This window comes from Hypoxylon trugodes, assembly GCF_022578975.1.
Source record: "Hypoxylon trugodes strain CBS 135444 unplaced genomic scaffold F4822scaffold_2, whole genome shotgun sequence".
Lineage (NCBI taxonomy): Eukaryota > Fungi > Ascomycota > Sordariomycetes > Xylariales > Hypoxylaceae > Hypoxylon > Hypoxylon trugodes.
This window is the reverse complement of record NW_026250017.1, coordinates 166847-183264: the sequence shown is the minus strand read 5'-3', so window position 1 is coordinate 183264 and position 16418 is coordinate 166847. Positions and strand designations below refer to the sequence as shown.

At 46.0% G+C, this 16418-nt stretch overlaps 6 protein-coding genes across 6 annotated transcripts; 3 read left to right on the top strand and 3 right to left on the bottom strand.

Moving 5' to 3' along the window:
• Positions 1–108: 108 nt before the first annotated feature.
• On the top strand, positions 109–1656 carry F4822DRAFT_425017 (uncharacterized protein; the record flags this gene model as incomplete). Its single annotated transcript, XM_051460264.1, has 4 exons — positions 109–318; positions 367–822; positions 900–1356; positions 1412–1656. 4 exons carry the CDS (start codon positions 109–111, stop codon positions 1654–1656), a joined length of 1368 nt encoding a protein of 455 aa, XP_051317572.1.
• Positions 1657–1686: 30 nt separating this feature from the next.
• Positions 1687–2504, bottom strand: F4822DRAFT_105643 (uncharacterized protein). The gene has a single exon (XM_051452387.1). It carries the CDS (start codon positions 2354–2356, stop codon positions 1907–1909), a length of 450 nt encoding a protein of 149 aa, XP_051317571.1. The 5' UTR covers positions 2357–2504; the 3' UTR covers positions 1687–1906.
• Positions 2505–6087: 3583 nt separating this feature from the next.
• F4822DRAFT_105545 (kinase-like domain-containing protein) lies at positions 6088–9443 on the top strand. The gene is made up of 6 exons (XM_051452386.1): positions 6088–6842; positions 7390–8183; positions 8264–8318; positions 8391–8646; positions 8724–9316; positions 9374–9443. The coding sequence occupies exons 1-6, from the start codon at positions 6823–6825 to the stop codon at positions 9390–9392; spliced, it is 1737 nt and encodes a 578-aa protein (XP_051317570.1). The 5' UTR covers positions 6088–6822; the 3' UTR covers positions 9393–9443.
• Positions 9294–9895, bottom strand: F4822DRAFT_388452 (uncharacterized protein). The gene is made up of 2 exons (XM_051456896.1): positions 9374–9895; positions 9294–9316 (listed from the first exon to the last, which is right to left on the bottom strand). Exon 1 carries the CDS (start codon positions 9810–9812, stop codon positions 9495–9497), a length of 318 nt encoding a protein of 105 aa, XP_051317569.1. The 5' UTR covers positions 9813–9895; the 3' UTR covers positions 9294–9316; positions 9374–9494.
• A 128-nt stretch (positions 9896–10023) lies between these two features.
• F4822DRAFT_388450 (uncharacterized protein) lies at positions 10024–12008 on the bottom strand. Its single transcript, XM_051456895.1, has 3 exons — positions 11211–12008; positions 10660–11138; positions 10024–10604 (listed from the first exon to the last, which is right to left on the bottom strand). Exons 1-3 carry the CDS (start codon positions 11718–11720, stop codon positions 10334–10336), a joined length of 1260 nt encoding a protein of 419 aa, XP_051317568.1. The 5' UTR covers positions 11721–12008; the 3' UTR covers positions 10024–10333.
• Positions 12009–12244: 236 nt separating this feature from the next.
• F4822DRAFT_388449 (uncharacterized protein) lies at positions 12245–14261 on the top strand. Its single transcript, XM_051456894.1, has 3 exons — positions 12245–12534; positions 12656–13635; positions 13700–14261. The coding sequence occupies exons 1-3, from the start codon at positions 12426–12428 to the stop codon at positions 14063–14065; spliced, it is 1455 nt and encodes a 484-aa protein (XP_051317567.1). The 5' UTR covers positions 12245–12425; the 3' UTR covers positions 14066–14261.
• Positions 14262–16418: the final 2157 nt, after the last annotated feature.

The following is a 16418-nucleotide window of genomic DNA, read 5'->3' as shown; positions in this document are numbered from 1 at the left end:
TGTTGGAATTGATATCGTTTGGCTGGAAAGAAATATTGAGCTAAGTTTTCGCAGCCGCTAATAATTCGAAAGCGAGGCATTGAGACGAATTGTAAGCCGAGGGTGACAATGCGGGGCCCCATGTTACTGGCTTATCTCGTGAGCAGCGCAACCGTTCTCACAACAGTATACGCACATGGAACCGCACCCGGGAAAACGCCGCAATTCCAAATCCTCCCCTCGCTACGGAAACAGGCGGAATTGGTCGACGGATGGACAAAAGAGCGCAAAGCGCTGATCCCCGGATTGCTTCGGAAATACGGTGTCGACGCGTGGCTAGTATGTTCCCTATCTCTCTCCATTGGCCAGTCCTAACGCGATCTCCAGATGAGTCAGCGCGAATATGCCGAGGATACCGTGTTCTGGGCTCTCAAGGAAGCTACACAGTTCTCCGCCAGGAGGCGCACGACTCATCTCTTCCTCGCGGATCCGGTGGATGGGATCGCGTCGTCGTACTCTTGGATTGAGAATACGGATGCCGTGTGGACGGATTTGCGGAAGATATTAACGGCGCAGAAGCCGGAGTCTATTGCGCTTAATACACACTCGGAACTTGCGTTCTCGGGGGGATTGCACGCCGGTGAATTTGATGCGATAGTACGAGGAATTGGTGAGGAATGGAAAGATAAATTCGTCCTAGAACCATTGCTAGGTATCGAGTTCGTCGCGACGATGGTAAAGGATAGGCTATCGTGGTACCGCAAGATGATGGAAACCGCGTGGGCGATTATCGAGGAGGGGTTTAGCGAGAAGATCATCACGCCGGGGAAGTCTACTAGTTGGGTAAGTCGACGCATGTCAGATTTCAGGTGCGCGCGCCGAGTGGTAGGGCGCTTGGGCTAATCATGTCGATCTTGTAGGATATCGAATGGTGGATGCGAGAGAGGATCCAATCTCTGAATTACACTACCTGGTTCCAACCTAGTGTTTTTATTCTTACGGGCGATGGATGGCCTGCAGCGACGGATAAGTCGCCTACAATGGATGACCCGAGGGCTCCGGATCGTCCGATTGAGTGTGGTGATTTGATTCACACGGATTTTGGCGTATCTGCTCTTGGATTGAACACCGATACTCAGCATATTGGGTATGTCTTGTACCCCGGAGAGACGGAAGCCGACGTACCTAAGGGTATGATTAAGGGTTTAAAGAAGGTCAATCGGTTACAAGATATAGTCAAGAGTAACATGAAAGTTGGATTGACTGGTAATGAGATCCTGAAAGCATCGTTGAAGCAAGCACATAGCGAAGGCATTGAGGGTAAGATCTACTGCCATGCTACAGGCGAATGGGGACATTCAGCAGGAACAGTAATTGGTATGATCTCGCGTCTTATACCGTGTTCGGCTATTATTTTGCTGACTTCTTACAGGCATGACGAACTTGCAAGACAAAGTTCCGGTACTTGGGGACCTTCCACTACTTAAGGATACATATTATAGCATTGAGCTGTTCGCGGAACATTTTGTTCCTGAGATTAATCGTACCATTGTATTTCCTCAAGAAGAGGATGTATACTGGGATGATGCGACGAAGAGCTGGGAGTGGGTATATGGAAGACAGGAAGAGCTTTTGCTTATTCGGACCCCCGCGGAAGACGCACCAGCAGAGTTGTGAGACACAATCATGGGATTTACAAGTCGCACCCCGTTGGTGGGATAATAGCCTACATTTTGTAGATGTAATACATGTACATGAAATCGGGGGCCATTCACTCATACACAGTAAACATAGCCCATACAACAGGTCCGACGAGTAAGAAAAGGATGTTTTGGGGCTTAGGCTATGACGTGCCCTCTCCCGCTCACCCTCGGAAGAGACGCGGACATCGTTAAATGATGCGTTGACAGGGGAGCTTTATATCCGACTAGGTGATTACTTCGCAGCCACTCCGGCAACGGATTCGGTGAGCTTGTAGTTTAAAGAAAGGGATAAAAGCTTGGCTGTTCCAAAATATTAGGCCGTTATCCAATGAAGTAGAAGTGTGGCTGTTCGGACAACCAAATGAACGGTGCGGGATTGCGGCTGATGATGCAATTGCGCTTTTGTTGGATTGAAGCCGGAGTGTGGGATTTCCGCTATACTGCAGGTGAGACAGAAAAAAGGAAGAAAATACAAAAAACAACACGAAATTCCGAGACTCGGGGCGGGCGGCGGTTTCAAACTGTTGATACATTCTGCAGCGTTTTGGACTGTGGCGTCTTTGTTGCCCGAATAACCCACCTAATCCATTAGTAGAACACCCCATATCTCTGTATCTATTATCGAGGGGGTTATGATTTAGGATGACGAAACAAGCGCCTCTTCCCATGGCCATTAAAGGTAATAGTATACCCTGTATGGGCGCGTGGATTGGGGGTCTAGGGGTAAAGGGCGAATATATAGCTCGTTGATAAGACCCTGAGGGTATTAGACAAGAGACACACGTTGAAAAAGAGCGAAACGACGAAAGGATCCCGTTCAGCCCCCTCGAAACAAGTCTAGATTAGGCCTTGTTCTTCCTTCTTTTAGTAGCGGGTTGCCCAATTGGACGATGCCGAGCGCTTGTAGATACCCAACGCGGGGCAAGATCGACAAATGGCATCGTGACATATGCGAACGATGTGTCGTTTATCATTTGTATTCGATGAAGATAGCCTTAAAAATTGGGCATATGAAGTAATAACTAGGGTTCAAGTAAGGGTGATTATTTGTGTATGATTCAGATTGTTCATCTGCGTAATGCTCTGTAGAGATGGAATGGCTGGATGGTAATAAGAGGGAAGAGATGAAAGTGCAATTATGCACCATCTATCGTATCACCTAGTCTTATAATGTACTAATAAGTGAGTCGATATTGTTCCACAACATCTATCTGATGTCCGGGGTAGATGTGTTCCGACACTTTCATCTCTGTCATAGTTTAGGTATGGTATTGAAGGTCAACAATAGGTTGGTGCCGCCCGTTCCCCCCAACGCGTTGAGGTCATATTAGCTTGAGTTACCGATTAGGGGGGGATGATCCAGCCACTTTGTAACACGGGAGTATCCGCAATTATTGGCATTGGAAGGATGGAAGAATGATTTCGTGCTGTTGGGGAAGCATGTGTAATAGGTTAACCTCGGGAGTTTCGTTTACTTGCGAATGATGATTGATGAATGGGAATTGAGAGACGAGGAAGTTGTAGTTTATAAGTTTAGTCGAAATGATGATCCAAGTCTTTTATGGGTGAAGCTCTGCTGGGATTTACGGGTTTGTACCTTCGTACTTATAAATTGACTGTAAGGTTTCGATGCTCTAGTTGGACAAAGATTTAAGCACTCACCCGTATGATGCATAGCTCTTTCGATTGGTGAATAATATGATGTACAAGCCGGGTACGTGACACCCCTCATTCCATTGTACGTTCGGAATGGTACCTTATCAAGTATCTTATTAAAAACCGATGATGTATTGTCCCGTCTTCTTCCGTTTGGATTTGTGTTGCGTTTTTAATATTCGCTGTATCAAATAAAATGTTTCTTATTTGCTCATGAAGAGGGAAGAAGAAATCGCGTCCCAGGTTATCATCTTTCATTCTTCCAGTGATCTTAACTAATATATGTTGAGAATAATGTCAAATGGGTTGCGATTCGTTTCTCACTAAATTCGTATTTGAGCTTCGGAAGTTGCGTAGTTTATTATAAATAAGTTGATACAGCCAGTCTCATCTCCATCTTTTTATTAACAGATTCGCCTCCCATCCTTCATCCACACAAGAATTTCTGCCGTGCGTCAAGATAGATGCATGTTGACGAACTGTAAGGGGCCGAGAAGCGCAATTCCCGGCAACAACCATCCTCCGAACTTATGACGTTTTATAATTCAAGATTTTTTGCGACGAGTCCAAAAATAGGTAACAAGTTAAAAAAGGGCTAGGCAAGCTGGCAAGTACCTGCCTAAGATAGCTACACGCCAGAAGGTACAAGAGTTTATTCCACTAGACTGTTACCTAACTCACAGTACATATATACAAGTACGAATTAGCTTGGTGGTGGTGTAACTGGAATAACTCCTCCAGGCGCAGATGTACCTAACTTAATGTACTTATCCTACTCACCTAACGCTTCCTAATAATAAATCTTGGCCCAGCTTGGAAAAAAAACATCTCCCCTCACTCCTCTTGACAATCAATCGCATCTAACAATTGTCATGCCATCATAATTTATTTTTTTACTTTTTTTTTATACTTCTCTTCAAGCATAGTTGGGGTCTACTGCTTTATTTTTTTTACGATCGCATCAACGATAGCTATCGATTCGAAAATATCGATAGTGAATTCTTTTTTATTTCGACCGGTCAAGAAGGAAGAAAAATAAGAAGGGGGGGACATAAGGCGTGCTACACTATATCGTTATATCGTGTTGTCTCGCATTGATCGCATCGCATCGCATCGCATTGTTTCGCATTCTTAATAATTCCTACTCCTACTCTCCGCCGTCACCTGCGAATGCGACCGCCACCATAACCTCTTCCACTTTCTTCGACATTAACTCCCTCCACCATTTTTGCATCGCATCGCATCGTATCGCATCAAATTTTGCAACTCGTACCATTCGAGTAATCTAATTCCCACCTGAAAGCGCGCTTAGCCGTTTCCGAGCTGTTCCATACCGAAGACTTTGTGTTACCCAGTCTCTACCCAAGAACCTGCGAACACAGCTTAGACCACCAAACCTACCGAGCGCGAACGGTACATCGGTTTGCGACAGTGCGCTACTTATATTTTTATTCGACTCGACTCGACACAATGAACGGCGCAAGCGACGCGAGAGACCCATCTTCGGCAGCAGGAGGTGGTCCGCCATCCCCTTCGAGCACAGTCCCCTTAATGGCCGGCGCGAACGGTAACGGCACAAACCCAACGACCACAAACCTCGCCAGCCCGACATTATTAAATAAAAAGAGGAAGAAGGAAGGATTAAAACCTATCATCACGACGGAAGGACCGGTTCCTGGGTAAGAATATTATTTTATTTTGGCATGATTCTTTCAAGTTATTTTGTTCTGTTTTGCATTTTCTCGAGTTGTCTTGCTTCTGTGTCTTCTCTCCATGTCTTCTGTTTCTTTTACCCCTACCTACTGCATACATATGCACACCACCTTGCAGCTCACAATTCATTGTTGGGTTGCACGAGTTTTGGGGTGTAAAAATGTATGCATATAGGTCACCTACTTGACATATTACAGCCAGCCAGCACAAGCAAAGCAAAGCAAGCATTTGGAGTGAGATCCTTTTTTTTCTGAGATGCCCAGCGGGAAACCTTGGAAATATCCACAGGATGGAGCCCATGACGAAAGCGACAAGGTCATGAACGGAAACCAAGAGAAATATTCCGACCTAAACCAATGATGCAGCGACTCAGCAATTCTGCAACTAAGACGGCGGTGGCTGTTCGTCATTTTTATTGTTTTAGGCATTCATTGAGGCGATAATATTTTGGGTTGCCTTATTTCTATTCCTCACTCATCAGGAGATCATATGCCATTTTATCGATCTATCTAACTATACATACGTATCCACGTATTTACATCGTCTCACGGTGTATCGTATGGTTAGGTAGGAGCAAAGTAGGCTTATACCGAACAAGCCAGCCGAGTGCATTACCTACTCCTACCTGTACCTGCCTACCCTATCATTTGCTCTAGCGGGGCTGAGCCGAGCCGACCTTTCAGTTGAGAATTGAGTTGCACTGGTCACTCCGGTCATTCAATCACTGGCTACTTCCTTCCCTCCTCTAACCCCCCCCCTTGTCCCCTTATTGTTATTCCTCCCCCTGGAAACGGTCAAGCGCTACACCAGCTGCGGAGTCACTGGCTACCTACCTAGTAACTGATAGAGGGGTTGGAAGGAGGGGTGATGAACTCAAAATCCCCTTGGACCTTCCTAGACCTCCCTGAACTTCCCTGTACCTAAAGGCCCTGAGGCCCCTGGAGACCCTGTCAGGATCGGCGACTCGACCGAAAAAGAAAGCTTGGAGCTCCCCCAAATTGTTCTGATGTTTTGAACTTTTAGCGCCCACAGCTTCTCTTTTCTCTTTCACCGTGCACCGTGCAACCCATGCAACCCGGTTCTCTCTCCACCATTCCCAGGTCGTTCGTCTTACAGCATCACAGCATTACAGCATTCCCCATCAAGTCTTTCTACATATTACAACATTACATATATACATCATCCCTCCCGTACAGCAAGTTTAACGATTTTTTTTAAAGATTATTATTTGACTGGAGGACCTGACTGGAACCACAAAAGGGGGGAGGGGTGAATGATTGAAATTTATTACCACCTCTCACGAGCAAGCGCATCATTCGACGACACAACTCTTCCATTCTTTTTGATCTTATCCCATCCATCATCAATTCACTGCTTTGCCTCAAAACCTGACTGGGGCTGAGTCTAGAGTTGAGCCGAGTTGATATCGTGCTGCGATTTATCGCTCACTTTCTATTACGACTTCATTTTTTTCCCTCCCGCCTCGCCTTTATCTAAGCCCAAGAAAGCTCATTATTATTTACAATCTCGGCGGCTACTTTGTTTCCCATTGTCGCATTTTTATTTCGGGTATTGGCTACGCGTCTTTTGCCTTCACTTTCGTCGGTGCATCTCGTCCACGTTCCCTTGGCATTTCTTATATGGTTCCCCCTCCACTATAGCAATTGTGGAATACGCGGTTACGATCTCTACTCAGCTACACAACCCCCTTACCTCCTTCACTCTTTGTGCCTCTTCTTACACCGGATGAGAGCACAATATAGTGGGCGCAATGGCTTCTATGAAAAAAAGGTTATTACTACTTATCATCTACTAATCCACCCACTACAACAAAACTACCAAAAACAAAACTACCAAATAATTCCTGTGGCTTGGAACACCCCGCGGCTTTGACTATTATTTTCACCCCCCACAGCCCGCCACCGTCAAATCACGGCGACTAGTCTGCCTATTTGCCTACTTGTCTGTGGTCCTTCCCCCCCTTGTCCTAGGTTAGGTACCTAGGCAAGGCATCTTGATAGGGTTTTCCCCCCTAGGCCCGTCTTTTATTGGCAATCCTGATTTCGGACCGTCAGGTCACACAGCCAGGTCTTTACCTAGTCAGCCAGTCAGGAGGACCACGAGCTTGCCGCATCCCGCCACATTACTCATCTAACCCCTTCGGCTTTTTGCTCTGCTCTGTTCTGCTTTGCTTGCTTGCTTGCGCTGGTTGCAACTAATTCCTTTTTTACAATTCTTGTTGCTCGCTTCGTATTTATTTAGTCGCGCTATCACCGCTCGTGTACACCTATATCTATTTTTGTTGAGTATGGTTGCTGACCTTCATCCTTTTATACAGACCGCCGCATCTATCCGGCACCATGAACCAACATTCCCCCACATCGTCCTCCGGTCCTGAAGATGCCGCCGAAAACACAGCTGATGAAGAAGATTCCGAAGATTACTGCAAAGGCGGATATCATCCTGTCCAGATTGGCGAAAAGTTTAAAGACGGTAAATATACGGTGGTGCGAAAATTAGGATGGGGCCATTTCTCGACTGTCTGGTTGTCGCGCGATAACACGAACGGTAAGCACGTCGCGTTAAAAGTCGTGCGATCAGCTAGCCATTACACCGAGACCGCAATCGACGAAATCAAGTTACTCCAGCGAATCGTCCAAGCGAACCCTAACCATCCGGGCCGAAAATACGTCGTCAGCTTGCTCGATTCATTCGAACATAAGGGTCCGAATGGAGTGCACGTCTGCATGGTGTTCGAAGTACTCGGAGAGAATTTGCTAGGCTTGATCAAGAAGTGGCAGCATAGGGGCATCCCTCGAGATCTTGTCATGCAGATCGCGAAGCAGGTTCTGATGGGCTTGGATTACCTGCACCGAGAATGTGGTATTATCCACACCGATCTCAAACCGGAAAACGTCTTAATAGAGATTGGCGATGTCGAGCAGGTGGTCAAGAAAGTGGTAAAGAATGATAACTCGGACAAGGAGAACAACAGGAATGGGAGACGTAGGAGACGAACCCTTATCACTGGCAGTCAACCTTTACCGTCACCCCTAAACGCGAGCTTCAATCGCGACAATCTATTCCCATCCCCGAAGTCTCACAGCAGTCTAAACGCCATGCTCCATGACGGTATGTCCCTACAATTAGCTTCCCATATTTTACACTTCAATTATGGAATTGCGCAATGTGCTAACGTTTTCCTATTACAGCGGCGACGCCGAGTTCGTCCACTAGTGATAAGCAGGGGCAAAGGGAAAAGACCGCGTGAGTAGAAGTCCATGAGATAGTTGTGTGGCGCCATGTTGATCATGTTTGCTGATTTGTTTCGCTCTATAGTGACCTTCTAACAAGGGAGGTGTCTGGTATATCCCTCGAGAAAACATCGACTGGTGGTACAGCATCGACTGGGGAAAAGAGGAAGAGGAAACGAAGGGGCCCGATCATTAACGTCAAGATTGCGGATTTGGGCAATGCTTGCTGGGTGTCTCATCACTTTACAAACGATATCCAGACAAGGCAATATAGGTCCCCGGAGGTTATCCTAGGTGCTAAGTGGGGTGCTAGCACGGACGTCTGGAGTATGGCGGCAATGGTAAGTTATACCCATTCGTTTGAAACGGTTCTCTAAAATTATGGATTGAAGACTAATCTTGCGCGGCCGGTATTTAGGTGTTCGAATTAATTACCGGTGATTACCTTTTCGATCCTCAGTCCGGGACCAAATACGGCAAAGACGACGATCATATCGCACAGATTATCGAGCTCCTTGGTCCCTTCCCGAAAGAGCTCTGGAAGACTGGTCGCTGGTCGCAGGAAATTTTCAATAAGAGAGGAGAACTTAGAAATATCCATCGCCTGCGACACTGGGCATTACCTGACGTCCTTCGTGAGAAATACCATTTTAAGGATTTGAAGGACTTACCCGCGAAGGAACGAGAGGAGAAGGAGAGGATTCGCAGGGAACGAGCAGAAGCAAAGGCCAAGGCTAAGATGGAGGCGAGGAAAAATGGCGAAGATGAAGATGCTGTGGAGGATCTCTTCCCCGAGGACGAGCCGGCTCTCGAATACCAACCATCAGAAGTATCCGAATTCCTCTTGCCGATGCTCGAGCTGTTACCCGAGAGACGTGCCAACGCCGGTGGCATGGCGAATCATCCGTGGTTGGATGACACCCCTGGTATGGAGGACATAAAGCTTGAGGGACTCGTACCGGGAAGTAGGGGTGAGGGGATTGAAGGCTGGGCTGGCGAAGTTAAGAAACGGTAGGAGTCTTCGTGCCTATCACTGGCTTTCGGCGATGATAATGACTATGACGGTAGTAATGACCCTCAGAGTTAAACTATGGAGATAACCTCCCAAGATAAGATCGGTCCTTTCGCTGAGGAAATAGGAAAGAGAAAGAAAGAATCTAGCATAGAACGGGCTTTCGATCAAAACGATTTATGATTCCGAATACGGGAGCAGGAGTGAAGACACGACAACAAAAATCTTCCAGGAGTAATAGTTTATTCTAGTAGAACCCGTGGTTTTCTTCACTTTTTTTTTCATCCTCTTTCTTTTCATCGCCCGTTTTAATTTTCCCCGAATGAATGATCCATACCCCCATGAGTAATAAGCACCGTGATAAGAACTGAGGATAAATGTACCTATATCTTTGCATTCTAGCTCTACTGTAGTATTATGAATTTGCTGTGTACTTGGGTAGAAAGGTTGAAGTTGGCGAAGAAAAGAGACTGACTTTGTTTGGTTTATTTTCATATGCGGATGCTCCCTAATTTACGTATGAATGATCACTCATGAAGGGATAAAGCTTTTACCCCCGAATACATCACGGTGACCTCGAATCACTTGCTATTTCTACTTGTTGTATGCGTGAAGATATCCGAATTTCAATTTGCGGAGAGAAATGCGTGTTACACGAATTATCTCTGGTGATCTTTAGCGTAGAGCGTGTCACAGGCGAAAATCGATGATAGAAACAGTGCAGTCTATTCGTATGACCCTCGCAGGCACTATCACAATTTGAAACTATGTGTACCGCCTATCTGATAAATCGAGTTGTACGATATTGTGTCTTGTTGTAGTACACCACCCGAGTCCTCCTATGAAAGCAAAGCATAATCACTGCGGTAGCCACTGCTTTTTGATCAACTATCTTTTTCAGCGAAGAATCAACCTATTAACCCGAACTCCGAGTGCATGTGTAACACTAAGAACCCACCACCAAACGATCGAAAATACTCGTAGATATACACCATGATGAAAAGAATTTAGAGCCACTAGCCCTTCTTTTTTCCCTTTTGGGTCATCTTGCGGAATGCTTCGATACCGCTCTGGCCGATCGGTCGGTGATCTTGAGCGGTAGAAGGATCGAAGGTGCTGCGCGGTGCGATCGAGTAGGTAGATGGAGTGCCCGCAATACGGGCGCGGCTGATCTCTCTCGCAGGCGCGAGAATACGAGCTCGTTCGGCCTCGGCGATGCTCTGAGGGGTGTGGCGTTGGTTTAGCGTTAGTTGACTGCTGGCGGTAGCTTGTCGGATTTTCGCTGCTCTGTTTGCACTTGGTTAGCGACAATGTATTTAGTGGAATATAGGGTAAAACGTACTGGTAATCAAAGTCTCGTGTCTCGACGTGGCGCTTCTTGTAATCGTCGGTGCGCTTTAGAATAGGTCTGCTCCACTCTCCCAACAGACGCTCGGCCATTCGCTTAATACCCATCTCGGGCTTCTTGCTCTTGGTGTAGAACAGAACGACCTTTCCGATGCCGCTTGATCGTAGCGTCTCCTTTTCTATCGGTAGGCGCATTAGGGCTTGGAAGATATCGCGTTGGATGTTGTAGGCGGGTAGAGAACCGTCGTTCAGGGGCTCTAGGAAGAACTTCACGTGTTGTAAGAAGTTCGTGTCAGGGTCGACAACGACTGCTTGGTTGTTGTTGCGATTAAGAAGCGTCATCACCTCGGGAAGGAGCTTAAGCTTGTGTAGGGCTGGTTGGCCTGCCTCTCGTGCTTGGTTATCCGCCTGACAAGCGTTCTCCATACGAACTTTCAAGTCAGCGATTCGCTCGTCCAATTCATCTTCCAGATCCTAAATCCATCCATGTTAGAAAACGTAATCCACCAGATTCTTGACTCTAGATTGAACGTAGATTGAACGTACTACTTCATCCTTCTTCTTACGCCTGGAACCCTTGGGCTTCGTCTGGTTTCTGGCCGCGCGCTCGATAGCTCGGCGCCGTCGTTCCTCAGGAGTCAAGTTTTCCTCGATCTCGTGCTCGGATTCTTGCTCTGGAGCATCCGCGCCGGGAGCCTTGCGAACTCGCTTAGTGTGAAGAATCTCGCCATCCGCACCATCATTATCATCGTCGCGTGCTCGCTTCTTCGCGCGTCGTCCTTCCTTAGGTTTCTTCGTAGCCGTTCCCTTTCGTCTTCCAGCCTTCAGTGTACGTGCCGCGTCCTCATCGATGACCTGGGGCTCGGGGCGCTTTTCGTCGATACGAGCAGTGTTAGGATCGTAATCATCGAATTGATCTTCGTCGATTTCGGATAGAGCGTCGGAATCCTTGTCTGAATCGTCGGCGCGGGCGATATCATAGTCACCTAGTCCCTGTTCATCCTCGTCGCGTGCGTTTCGGGCTGGAGAGCCTGCGGCTGAGTCTGCGTCCGACATTTCGGGTCGGAGTAAGGTGGAAAGGACCAAGGACAGAGGGGAAATGGTTTGAATGAGCGGGTTGGAATAGTGAATTGGCTGGAATTATCTTTACTGGCCTAATTGCCTGCAGAAGGAGCAGGAAAAAAAGAACAATGAAAAAACAAGCTGACTCAGGTAGAAATAATAAATACGAAGACAACCATAAAATAGGCTTTCTCGCGCCTGATTCAGAGTTCCAGGTGATCAAAGTTAGATGAAGAAGAAAAGGTGTTGAAAGTAGGAGAAATAATTCAATAATCAGTCAGAATAAAAAGATAAAGTTAAAGGTAAGTTACTAGACGCAGCAAATCGAAAGAGCAGGGGGTGGTCACAGTCTACATGGTCCGTGCAGTACGTTGGAGGTACCCACATTTTAACATGCTTGGCTACAGATGATTACCTAATTCGCAGTGTTTCCTTGTCTTGTGTTACCTGAATCGTGTTTTAATTTTTTGTTTACTTTATCGCTGACGGTTGCTAGCAGGAACTGCATTTTCCAATCAGCCTCTCTCCCTCAAAACCCGAACAAGAGAAAAACGTGGAAAATAACGGGTAGCCAAATCGAAGCTCACCCCAATCTTTTTCCCTACTCAGCCATTCGTTTTTAATTCATTAATCAGTTTCTCCGCCGGAAAATCGCACCGTTGTATATTTTCTGGTGGATAATTCATCGATTGAGGCCGAATGGAGCGACGAACCTATGAATCTCCCATGGACTGGGAATACCAGAATAATGGTCCGATAGACCCTTCAAGTCCGTTTGTGCAGTCTGCGAAACGAATGCAAACTAAAAGTACAAACACTCCCTATTTTCCTTTTGTTCTTCTGGCTTTTTACTGCTGTCGGATATGTCTGCGCTGTAGCATCATGAATCAGCCTGAAGAAAGAGAAGGCTAACATTGCGGTTCTTCTAGATACCTTCGGCTCTTCAACTACCAACGGCAACAGTCGTAGCATTTTTGGTAGCAATCCCTTCCAGCGCACTCAAAGCACGCCCTCTCCTTCTAAGCCTTTGCCTCCAACGCCGCCGCACCAACCGTCCATTTTCTCTACGTCTAATCTTCAAAGAACGACCACCGCTCCGCCCTTCCGAAACCCTGCCTTCACAACCCCCAGGAAGCCCTTCGAAGTCGATACATTATCAGAATACTCGGCCGCCGAATCTAGTCCAGCCGCTACTGACGTCTCGGACTATCCCGATACGCCCGAAAACGATCAATACGACCTTACGCGCATGACCATTACACCATCGACCATGAATAGGAACAAAGCGCTATCATCTAAGAAGACTCCCGGAAAAGGCGAGATCTCTAAGACTGTCTTCTCTACACGAGACAAAGTGCGCAAGAGGAAGCGTTATAATGCAGATAAGGACATTAGCGGTTACCGTCTACCGTATCTCCAGCCGGACGAACGCGACGAGTCAGATTATGAGTCTGACGAGAGCACGTTCGAGCCTGGTAAACCCCGCAAGGATCAAACGAGGCGCAACAATGACAACTGGTTCGGAAGATTTCTAGCTACTTTGCAGCGACATCCGTATGCCCCTAGTATCCTGGGCTATTGGTTGCAATTCGGATTCAACCTATTCTGTGTATCAGCCACATGTTGGGTTGGATGGGCGGTCATCAATGGATTGCGACAAGATTTCTCTACTGAGAGACAAGCATTAAGGGCCGATATCCTAGCTGAGATTGACAAGTGCAAAAGCGACTATCTCACGAACAAATGTTCGCCTATCGAGAAACGACTTCCAGCAATGTACCAACTATGCGACCAGTGGTATGACTGTATGCACCAAAATCCAGACAACGTCAAGCAGATATCAAGCAGTGCGAAGGAGATGGCCAAAATACTCAGCGAGATCGTTGACACTCTATCTTATAAGACTATAGTAAGTAGACTTTATAATAATGAGTGCGACAGGTCAAAGATGTGGACAGCTAACCTATTCTCAGATAATATTGGTTCTCTTGTTCTCTATTTTTATCTTCAGTGGGAGGTCTCTATACAAGAGCGCAAATGCTTTTACGGATATTCCCCAATCCCATTCTGCAGCCCCGTTTCCATCGCAACATGCAGTCGATCAACACATGAGGCCCCCGTCGCAACAAATATACTGGCAAGCACTACCACCTCAGACCCCTCGACACACGAATAACCGGCACCTACTTGCAAACGATGTCACCCCTGACACTGACGACGGACCGACGAGATTCCAGTCTCTTCCACCCCCCGAAACACCAACCACACGAAGAAGTCCGACTAAGGGTGATAGGGGCAGAAGCCCTACGAAGAGTAGGAGTCCGGCCAAACGATATTAATTTAATGGGGAAATGGATTGTATAGTAGTACTAAAGAGCGAGCACTTTTGGTGTTCATGTTGGCTGGCTATCGGTCATGGTCCCGAGTCGAATGAGTGGTGCGATTTATTCCATCAATACTAGAAGGACAGCATACATCTTGAGAGTGACGCAAGCATACATAATAACGAATGTTCAATACTATCCAATTATGAAGCGCCTTACATATAATCTAACCGCGTTGACTTGAATTGGAATCATCTACTCGCCGACTACCCACAGTTTCTAACATCTCAATATCTTGAATTGCGTCGACGTTATTGCTAGAAATCATCTGATAATGAGTTCTTTCGAAAAGGGTTCATCCTAGCTAAAAGGAAACATCATACATAAAGCCTCTTCAGCAGACTAGACTGCTGTACGTAATAGTATCGGTATCGCTGTTCCTGGATTATCCAGGTTGTAAGAAGTTAACTAGGCGTGTTAGCGTGGGTGTTCAAGTGTAGAATCTAACTCTAATCCAAAGGCATCACACTTAAAAAGACTAAACGTAACCCAACGACGTCATAAGCTGCCATAGTAATTAAGAAGATCTCAAGATGCTAGTAACTCGAGTTCTATGTTACATAAGGTAAAAGAAAGAACAAGTGGAGATGGAATTACCTAGGTACCAATCTCGACCTGCTGTAAAGTGCTGTAGTGGCCCTACTTCGTCATCAAGAAGTCAATAACAATAGGAACCTCCGTCATAGGATCATGTTTGCATTTCCATTCCTATGTTTTTTCCGATGCGCAAATAGGTACGTTTAAAGGAATTTTGGTTAGACACGTAAGCAGATAGGATACATGTACTCTTTCACGAAAGCTGCTGATCATAAGAAAGACCTATAAAGCTCGGAGCGCACCCCGAAAGCCGGAATTTCCCTATCATGATTGGCCTGATTGCTTCTAAGTATCAACTAAAAAAAAAAAAAATCCCCGAGTTTTTAGGGTATTGATTTGCTATATGATTCACATTATAGCATTTGCCAACATTGTCCAGCAATGAACAGGAGCAAGTAGAACGACGAATTGGGCTATTTTAGTGCCCTCCTCATAAGTTAATTCATTGGGTCGAGCGATGATTGGCCAGGATCTCCGCAAGCTGGATTGGCTCTCTTAAGATCTTGATCTCGTATGGAATTATGACGTACTTCTGAGATGAAGCCGATTCCAATTTACCAGGTAACTCGACTTTTATGGGATTTTTAGGACGATATCCTATACTTTTTACCTAAGGAGTGAAACGACAAGTAGATACACTCAAATACAACTTACATGTCTGTTTGCTAAGATATACTGCTCTTGATTATTGTCTTTGTACTTGCAAATACTTAGGACGTGATTCGCATATGTGCCTAATCCAGTCGCCATCATTCCCGTTTTAGCTTAGGTGCGCAACTAAGCTGAATACCCAGTAGCATGAATGGTATAACTGTACACCTGTGTATCATATAAGCCTCCTGGTACTCGACTAAATAAGTTGCTTCCCTAAGTTACTGATATTCGTGGATTGGATTTTGAATTTGCGTACCTATCTCCAGATGCGATTTTGAAGGGGGGAGCATTTGTTCCCTTAGCTCCACTTGTGTGCAACATTAAACCTCTTCCGGCTATTCAATTAGAACTTAGGGGAGCCTAAAGAAGCTAGAATAGAGTTGTCAGTTTGGCCTTAAACTCCACTATAGAACTTCAAGTATACCGCCTGTATCTTCGCCTTCTAGAAGGTAGCGAAGGTAGCTACGTATGGTGTCAAGATACTCGCCAGTACATACCTAACTGCTTACCAAATTTAACAGATTTGCATCGAAACCCCACCAACCCCTCCACTTTCTCTCCTCTAAGGCTATCCGAGTACCTCCATAAATTTGATATTGAAGATGGATATTTGATATTGACATAAAACTTCTTACATTTACCATATGCTCGTCAGTCTTTCTTATGTTTTTGCCTAAATATTCTTGTATCGTTTATTCAAGTTGAATCAAGACATGAAATCTATTCTAAGACAGAAATTGTTATCCATACATGTACCTACCTAGGTAGGCATCTTAACTATGTAAGTTCAATGTTACATACAGCCAAGGGCGTCCGGCATGGAAGATACGTGTAACTAGGTACCGGCGTATGTACAGGAAGCCCCTTCCGGTCTGTTACACAGGAAGTGTCGGGATCTCGAAAGTACATGCATTGTACTTATACTTGTGGAAGGTTCGAACCTGGCAGCCTGGGCAGCCTGGGTAGGTGCTATGCAAACGAACTAGCGCAAAAGCTCAAGTGCTGTCATCCTTGACACCCAAACCCAAAACCTCGATAAGAGCTTGAATTTTAGACG

Bases quoted from the DNA above. Each gene is read 5' to 3' on its own strand.
- F4822DRAFT_105545 (XM_051452386.1), top strand. From the start codon at position 6,823: ATGGCTTCTATGAAAAAAAG. The intron at 6,843-7,389 runs GTTATTACTACT...CCTTTTATACAG, and splicing joins ATGGCTTCTATGAAAAAAAG to ACCGCCGCATCTATCCGGCA. The intron at 8,319-8,390 runs GTGAGTAGAAGT...TTCGCTCTATAG, and splicing joins GGGCAAAGGGAAAAGACCGC to TGACCTTCTAACAAGGGAGG.
- F4822DRAFT_388449 (XM_051456894.1), top strand. From the start codon at position 12,426: ATGGAGCGACGAACCTATGAATCTCCCATGGACTGGGAATACCAGAAT. The intron at 12,535-12,655 runs GTACAAACACTC...CGGTTCTTCTAG, and splicing joins GAAACGAATGCAAACTAAAA to ATACCTTCGGCTCTTCAACT. The intron at 13,636-13,699 runs GTAAGTAGACTT...ACCTATTCTCAG, and splicing joins CTCTATCTTATAAGACTATA to ATAATATTGGTTCTCTTGTT.
- F4822DRAFT_388452 (XM_051456896.1), bottom strand. From the start codon at position 9,812: ATGAAAATAAACCAAACAAAGTCAGTCTCTTTTCTTCGCCAACTTCAA.
- F4822DRAFT_105643 (XM_051452387.1), bottom strand. From the start codon at position 2,356: ATGGCCATGGGAAGAGGCGCTTGTTTCGTCATCCTAAATCATAACCCC.
- F4822DRAFT_388450 (XM_051456895.1), bottom strand. From the start codon at position 11,720: ATGTCGGACGCAGACTCAGCCGCAGGCTCTCCAGCCCGAAACGCACGC. The intron at 11,139-11,210 runs GTACGTTCAATC...GGATGGATTTAG, and splicing joins GTAAGAAGAAGGATGAAGTA to GATCTGGAAGATGAATTGGA. The intron at 10,605-10,659 runs GTACGTTTTACC...AAGTGCAAACAG, and splicing joins ACACGAGACTTTGATTACCA to AGCAGCGAAAATCCGACAAG.